At 63.6% G+C, this 8,217-nt stretch overlaps 1 protein-coding gene across 1 annotated transcript in view; it reads left to right on the top strand.

Annotated features, from left to right (window-relative positions):
* Positions 1-4,250: 4,250 nt before the first annotated feature.
* CELSR1 (cadherin EGF LAG seven-pass G-type receptor 1) overlaps positions 4,251-8,217 on the top strand; it is a gene marked incomplete at both ends in the record, with an annotated part of 147,200 nt that continues 143,233 nt past the window's right edge. Inside the window, one exon of the mRNA XM_079715746.1 lies at positions 4,251-7,839. Within this exon, the coding sequence (XP_079571872.1) occupies positions 4,251-7,839 (3,589 nt within the window). The remainder of the gene's footprint in view (positions 7,840-8,217) is intronic.

The following is an 8,217-nucleotide window of genomic DNA, read 5'->3' as shown; positions in this document are numbered from 1 at the left end:
TAAATTCCCTCTATCCCCTTGCTTCCATTAACCTCTAATTAAGTCAAGGTCCTGCTTTTGTTCCATGTTTTAACTTTCACAATTTTCCACAAGTCAAACCCCACCAAAGGTGAGGGGCACGGAGAGGAGGGGGAGTGATGAACACTGCTCCCCAGAGGGTTTTCCCTCTGAATTCTAAAAAAAAGGGCAAAGTGGGGCCCAGGCCTGGACTTGCTTTTCCGCTTTCACCAATAGGGTGTTTCTTTTAGCTCTTTCCTCTCTGTTTAAAGATTGGCCCAGGAATTTATTGTGTAAGGAACAGATTCCAGAATTCATGTGGGCTCTGGTTCAAGCCCCTGGCAAAAAGCGTTTTGAGCTCCTTTTTAGAACATGTACAACACTAGAAACCCATAACTTCTGCCTTTTTTTTTTTTTTTAATTTTTTGGCTGTGTTGGATCTTCATTGCTGTGCGCAGGCTTTCTCTAGTTGTGGCGAGCGGGGGCTACTCTTTGTTGCGGTGGGCGGGCTTCTCATTGTCGTGGCTTTTCTTGTTGTGGAGCACGGGCTCTAGGCGCGCGGGCTTCAGTAGTTGTGGCACGCGGGCTCGGTAGTTGCGGCTCGTGGGCTCTAGAGCGCAGGCTCAGTAGTTGTGGTGCATGGGCTTAGTTGCTCCGTGGCATGTGAGATCTTCCCAGACCAGGGCTCGAACCCGCGTCCCCTGCGTTGGCAGGCAGATTCTTAACCGCTGCGCCACCAGGGAAGCCCAACTTCTGCCTTTTTAAAAAAATTCTATTTTTATCTTTTAAAAGCATTCAGTTCACGTGAAACACCTCAGGGGTGCATGCAAAACCTAAACACCAATTACGATCCACTGAGCCCGAGGAGGGGTGGCAGCCGCTCCAGACGCACAAACAGTGGGAGAGGCGCGGCCTCTTTTTGCCAGCGGCTCTCAGGGGGACACAGGAGAGACCGCTGCGTCCATCCACCCCCAAGGGAGAAGGGCAGGTGAACAGGACTCAGCCCCTCAGGTGATGCTGGACAGGCCACCGCCATGTCGCACCCCTTCCTGTAGCCCCAGGCATGTGCCTTCCCCTCCTGGGCCTGGGATCACTTTCTACGAACAGTCTGGGTGGACAGCATCAGGAGCCAAGCACAGACCTCCCTGGAAACCGGATGAAAGCTACAGCCCCTCCCTCTCCACAGGCACGGATGGTGCACACGCCATTTAATTCACAATTTCAATCACATCCGTGGAGGCAGTGATGAAGCCCTGTGATCATGTGCTCCTTGACAGTGACGCAACAGTCAAGGTTACCCACAGTGGGTCTGCACCTGAGCCGGGCCTAGGCCAGCCTCTTTATGCAAAAGACCTCGTTAATCCTCCAACAATGTTAGGAATCTAGACTCTTGTTATCTCCAGTTAGATGAGGAGTTAGGCCCTGGCGAAGTTTACACACCTAGATAGTGGCAGAATTGGAACTCGACCATGCTAAGACGCCAGCCATTTCAGATTCATGATTTCTGTCCTGCTGAAGCAACTGGATCGCCTTAAAGTCACATCACAAGCTGCAGCCTGTTTTTAATTCCTTCCTCCTACCCACCTCGAAAATTCTGGACCGTAGCATGCATACAGAAAAGCACATAAAGCATGCATGTAGAGTTCAATGTAAGATCGTAAAGCCAACACTTGGCCAACCCTCAGGTGTAGAAGCGGCCATGCCCCACTCCCCAGCCCTCCTCCTGACCACACGCACATCATGTCCTTGCTTTTCTTAACCTTTTCCCTGGCTGCATGCATTCTAAACAGTGTGGTGGAGCATGCCTGCTTCTGACTTGTATCTGAATGGAACCATCATCTGTCTCTCAGCCTTTTGCTGGACATCCCGTTAGCAAGGTCTGTCCCTGTGTTCCTCTCCCAGCCCCTGGGACCAGGAAGTGGGTCCCTGCGATTCCCTTGCAGCGGGCAGGTGTCTTATTCCAGGAAAGCAAGCCCACACCCAAACTCATTCACTGTGTTTGAATTTTCAAAAACCAGCAAGAGCAGTGCAACAGAACCTTTTGTTGATTTAAACCCAACCCACCCTATTCAAAGTCCCTGTTGCGAAATAAGCACTCTAGGGGTTCTCCATAGGGGGTCCCGGGGTCCCCCCCCACGCCGCCGCCTCCCCTTCACTCCTGCTGGGAGCTTTCCACCGTGAGGCCGGGATGGGGAGGGCCCTCCCTGCCTTCCTGACCCTAAAACTCCTGCCCTCTGACCCTCCCCAGGAAGATGAAGGGCAGTCCGGGGAGGTCCTGGACAGCCACGTTTAAGGGATGGACTTGCCCCTCCCCGCCAATTTCCCTACTGGGCTTGCCAGTGGAAACTCCCAGATTAAAAGGGTCCAAAGCAAATCTACCTTTTAGGTCAATAATAACGTTTTCAAATCTTTGCTAATGGGAAGAGAATGTTTATATTTGGCTTCAACCCCAAAACATTGTATTCAGCAACTTTCAAAAATACTGGTCGAGTTTACTTCCTGATTTATTTTTTTGTGCCCCAGCTCCACACCTATCTGCACTCAGCTCGGAAATGCGGCGGCCGCCCCCAGGTGAGAAAAACCTGCTCTGGAGACGAGTGCGCGACATCTCCCACCCCGAGCGCTGCTGGGACCGGGAGGGGCCTTGTCGAAGCAGAGACTCCGCCCCGCTCCCCACCGCCCCGCGACCGCTGGGAGGCCGAGGGTCTAGAGTAGGTTCTGGCATCCAGAGCTCTACGGACGACAAGTGCATCTCCCCACCCGGCGGTGGCACAGTCCTAAAGCCCCGCCGGAGGAGGAGGGGTGTCTCACAGTACGAATCCCCCGCCCCCAGGCTGCACCCCGCAAGAGGTGCAGGTACCGTTTAGTTCTAAAGCGCCACCACCCCCAATCTGCGCCCCGCAGGAGGCGTTGGTGTGCATCTCAGCTCTAAAACTCCCTTCCCGGGCTGTTCCCCGCAGGAGACGGCGTGCTGTCTCGGAGTTCTAAGTTCCCCCTCCCCTCGGTTCTCCGCCCCACGCCGCCTCCCGGGACTCCGCTCGCGGCCGCCGCGCTGCGGCAGTAGCCGAGGGGCCCCGGGGCTGGACCGCGCGACCCCGAACGGAGCGCTCAGGCTGGTCGCACGCGCGGGAGACGAGCTCGCCTCCGGCGTCCCCAACTCCGCCATCCCTAGCTCCAGTCCCAAGTGTCAGCCTGGACTGTTTTTCTTTTCATTTAAAAGTTTCGTTTTAAACCCAGTGGGACCCAAATCCGGTTAGCTGCCTATAGAATTTCAAAGTCCAGGGAAGTTTTGTCGGGTAAAGTACTTTAGCCTCCAGCATTTTGCTGTAACTCTGTAAGCGCCCCCCAGCAGCCGCCGCGGGGAGACCCGACCTTCTCCCCGGAACCTCCGCACCCTTCCCTCTCCCCTCCCGGGTCCAACCCGCGCGTAGGCCGGGGCGGCGGTCTCCGCGGATCAGTGTTGCCGGGCTGGGGTGGGGGGCTTTGGCCGCGCCCAGCCCCCGACGAGTGGAGCCACCGCCCCACTGGTAGTAGCCGCACCAGGCCCCCCAGCCCGCCTTTCCCGGCCCGGCTCCCTCGGCCCCGCCCACCAGGGAGGCAGGGTGGGGAGGCCGCCCGGGAGTGAACCCGGCCCCCAGTCCCCGTCACCGCTGCGCCCCCGCGTCTCCATAGCGATTCTCCCGGCGCGCACCTCCGGGCCGGCCCCCCGGCCCCCCGGTTTGAACAATACGCGGCGGGGCCGGGGGCGGGGCCGGGCCTGGCCAGGGGCGGGGAGAGCGCGGGCGCTGGGGGCGCGGGCCGAGCGCACCGCCCAGGCAGCAGCCGGCCGCCGGGGTCTGAGCAGCGCGGTGCGGCCCAGCCCGCTCCGGGAGCGCAGCCCTCGCCCCGCTCCGGGCCCGCCCTGCTTCCCACGCCGCCCTGCTGAGCCAGCGCGGGAGCCACCTGGAGCCACCTAGAGCCGCCGCCACCGCAGGTTGATGCGCGGCGCCCTCCCGGGACGCGCGGAGGAGCCATCTTGAAACCAACTTCGCAAACTTTCGCAAAGTGCTCTCGAAGTGGAAGCTGCGGGGGAGACCGGGAGCCCGGCCCCCGGTGTCCCCGCCAGGGCCCCCGGGGAGGCGGGGCGCGAGCCGCCCCGAGGGCCCGGCACAGGCCGCGCGGGAGCCGTCCCCCGGCCGCGCCGGGTGGATGCGGAGCCGCGCCGGGTGCATGGATTGTGCTCGGGCGCCCGGCTCGGGCTCGGGCTCCGGGCCATGGCGCCGCCGCCGCCGCCCGTGCTGCCCGCGCTGCTGCTCCTGGCTGCGGTCGCCGCCCTACCGGTGCTGGGGCTTCGAGCGGCCGCCTGGGAGCTGCGAGTGCCCGGCGGGGCCCGCGCCTTCGCCCTCGGGCCCGGCTGGACCTATGCGCTGGACGCGGCGCGCACGCCCCGGGCGCTGCGGGAGCTGCTGGACGTGAGCCGCGACGGGCGGCTGGCGGGGCGGCGGCGCGGGCCGGGCGCGGAGCTCCGGGGCTGCGCGCGCCTGGGGGGACGCCCGCTGCCGCTGCATGTCCGCCTGGCTGCCCGTAGTGCCCAGACGGCGCTGAGCCTCCGCCTGCGGGCACGCGCGCACGGTCCCGGTTGCAGCGCCCGGCCCCGGCGCGGACGGGCTCCCGGCGCGGAGCTGCGGGCGCGGGCCGTGCTCACGGTGCCTGGCCCCGGCGCGGTGTTCTGCTTCCCGGGCCCCGGCGGCGGCGGGGCCACGCTGCACTCGGCGCTCGAGGCCCTGACCACTTTCCCCGCCTGCAGCTGCCCGCCGCGCGCCGGGTCCCGTTGCCCACGCCGCCCTGTCTGCCTGCCGCCTGGTGGCTCGGCCCGCCTGCGCCTGCTCTGTGCCCTGCGGCGCGCGGCCGGCACCATCCGGGTGGAGCTGGCGCTGGAGGCGGCCTTGGGGACACCCTCCCCATCGCTGTCGCCGCCAAGCCTGCCTCAGGTCGGGGCGGGGGCGGCGCGGCGGGCCCGGCGGGGCGCTGGCGGCAGCACTACCCCGCAGTTCCAGCTGCCCAGCTACCAGGTGTCGGTGCCCGAGAACGAGCCGGCAGGCACCGCGGTCATCGAGCTGCGCGCGCACGACCCGGACGAGGGCGAGGCGGGGCGCCTGAGCTACCAGATGGAGGCGCTGTTCGATGAGCGCTCCAATGGCTACTTCCTCATCGACTCCGACACGGGCTTGGTGAGCACCGCCCGCGCGCTGGACCGCGAGACCAAGGACACGCACGTACTCAAAGTGAGCGCTGTGGACCACGGCTCGCCTCGGCGCTCGGCCGCCACCTACCTCACCGTCACAGTCAGCGACACCAATGACCACAGTCCCGTCTTCGAGCAGTCTGAGTACCGCGAGCGAGTGCGCGAGAACCTGGAGGTGGGCTACGAGGTTCTGACCATCCGCGCTACCGACGGCGACGCGCCCTCCAACGCCAATATGCGCTACCGGCTGCTGGAGGGCGCGGGTGGTGTCTTCGAGATCGACGAGCGCTCGGGCGTAGTGCGCACCCGGGCGGTGGTGGACCGGGAGGAAGAGGCCTCCTACCAGCTGCTGGTGGAGGCCAACGACCAGGGCCGCAACCCGGGCCCGCTCAGTGCCACTGCCACCGTGCACATCGTGGTGGAGGATGAGAACGACAACTACCCCCAGTTCAGCGAGAAGCGCTATGTGGTCCAGGTGCCCGAGGACGTGGCGGTCAACACGCCCGTGCTGCGAGTTCAGGCCACAGATCGGGACCAGGGCCAGAACGCGGCCATACACTACAGCATCATCAGCGGGAACCTGAAGGGGCAGTTCTACCTGCATTCACTGAGCGGCAGCCTGGATGTGATCAACCCGCTGGACTTCGAGGCCATCCGGGAGTACACGCTGCGCATCAAGGCCCAGGACGGGGGCCGGCCTCCACTCATCAACTCCTCGGGGCTGGTCTCGGTGCAGGTGCTGGACGTGAACGACAACGCCCCCATATTTGTGAGCAGCCCCTTTCAGGCAGCCGTGCTGGAGAACGTGCCTCTGGGCCACTCGGTTCTGCACATTCAGGCCGTGGACGCAGACGCGGGTGAGAACGCGCGTCTGCGCTACCGCCTGGTGGACACCGCCTCGGCCTCCATGGGCAGTGGCGGAGCTGGGCCCCAAGACCCCGCTTTGGCCGCGGACTTCCCTTTCCACATCCACAACAGCTCGGGCTGGATCACCGTGTGCGCGGAGCTGGACCGCGAGGAAGTGGAGCACTACAGCTTCGGGGTGGAGGCGGTGGACCACGGTTCGCCGCCCATGAGCTCCTCCGCCAGCGTGTCCATCACGGTGCTAGACGTAAATGACAACGACCCCATGTTCACGCAGCCCGTGTACGAGCTGCGTTTGAACGAGGACGCAGCCGTGGGGAGCAGCGTGCTGACCCTGCGGGCCCTCGACCGGGATGCTAACAGTGTGATCACCTACCAGCTCACCGGCGGCAACACGCGGAACCGCTTCGCGCTCAGCAGCCAGAGCGGCGGCGGCCTCATCACGCTGGCGCTGCCGCTGGACTACAAGCAGGAGCGGCAGTACGTGCTGGCGGTAACTGCGTCAGACGGCATGCGCGCTCACACTGCGCAGGTCTTCATCAACGTCACCGACGCCAACACCCACCGGCCGGTCTTCCAGAGCTCGCACTACACCGTGAGCGTCAGCGAGGACCGGCCCGTGGGCACCTCCATCGCCACCATCAGCGCCACCGACGAGGACACCGGCGAGAACGCCCGCATCACCTACGTGCTGGAGGATCCCGTGCCGCAGTTCCGAATCGACCCCGACACCGGCACCATCTACACCATGACGGAGCTGGACTACGAGGACCAGGCCGCCTACACGCTGGCCATCACAGCTCGGGACAACGGTATCCCTCAGAAGTCCGACACCACCTCCCTGGAGATCCTCGTCCTAGACGCCAATGACAACGCACCGCGGTTCCTGCGGGATTTTTACCAGGGCTCCGTCTTCGAGGATGCTCCCCCGTCAACCAGCGTCCTCCAGGTCTCGGCCACGGATCGGGACTCAGGCCCCAATGGCCGCCTGCTGTACACCTTCCAGGGCGGGGACGATGGCGATGGGGACTTCTACATTGAGCCCACATCTGGCGTGATCCGCACCCAGCGCCGGCTGGACCGGGAGAACGTGGCCGTGTACAATCTTCGTGCCCTGGCCGTGGACCGGGGTAGCCCAGTGCCCCTTAGTGCCTCCGTGGAAATCCAGGTGACCGTCTTGGACATTAATGACAACCCTCCGGTGTTTGAGAGGGACGAGCTGGAGCTGTTTGTGGAGGAGAACAGCCCGGTGGGGTCCGTGGTGGCGAGGATTCGAGCTAGTGACCCCGACGAAGGCCCCAACGCCCAGATCATGTACCAGATTGTGGAAGGCAACGTGCCCGAGGTCTTCCAGCTTGACCTGCTGAGTGGGGACCTACGCGCCCTGGTCGAGCTGGACTTTGAGGCCCGGCGCGAGTATGTGCTCGTGGTGCAGGCCACGTCGGCCCCCCTGGTGAGCCGGGCCACGGTGCACATCCGCCTTGTGGACCAGAATGACAACCCGCCGGTGCTGCCGGACTTCCAGATCCTCTTCAACAACTATGTCACCAATAAGTCCAATAGCTTCCCCACCGGTGTGATTGGCCGCATCCCGGCCCATGACCCTGACCTCTCAGACAGCCTCAACTACACCTTCCTGCAGGGCAACGAGCTTCAGCTGCTGCTGCTGGACCCCGCCTCGGGCGAGCTGCAGCTCAGCCACGACCTGAACAACAACCGGCCACTGGAGGCGCTCCTGGAGGTGTCTGTTTCTGGTGAGTGGCCCTGGGGGCTCCGCGGGGCCACCTGGAGAGCTGCGGGGACCTGCCCCAAGCCCGCCTGGCTTTCCTGGGTGCAATCAGGCAGGGCCCGGGTAGCTCCGGGGGTTTGTGGCCTCCGGCTGGATGGTTGGATACCGCTAGCCCAGGGCATGACCCTCACCCAGGCCAAGAGAGTGAGAGGGGCACGGCACTGCTGCCCTCAGCGTTTTTGCTGGGAGCAGGCCTGGGCTTCTTCAAGTTCAAGACCAGGGCTTCCTGGGCTTTTCTCAGAGGGTCTGGCTCCCGAGTTGTGCTGTAAAAACCTGGTCTCGGGGGTTATCTGAGCGTCTGGTTGGCTTGGTGATGCTTTGTAGTCAGCCACATGCCTGTCTG

The sequence above is a fragment of the Hyperoodon ampullatus genome (genome assembly GCF_949752795.1).
Source record: "Hyperoodon ampullatus genome assembly, chromosome: 11".
Taxonomy (NCBI): Eukaryota; Metazoa; Chordata; class Mammalia; order Artiodactyla; family Ziphiidae; genus Hyperoodon; species Hyperoodon ampullatus.
This window is presented reverse-complemented; position numbering and strand designations above follow the sequence as displayed.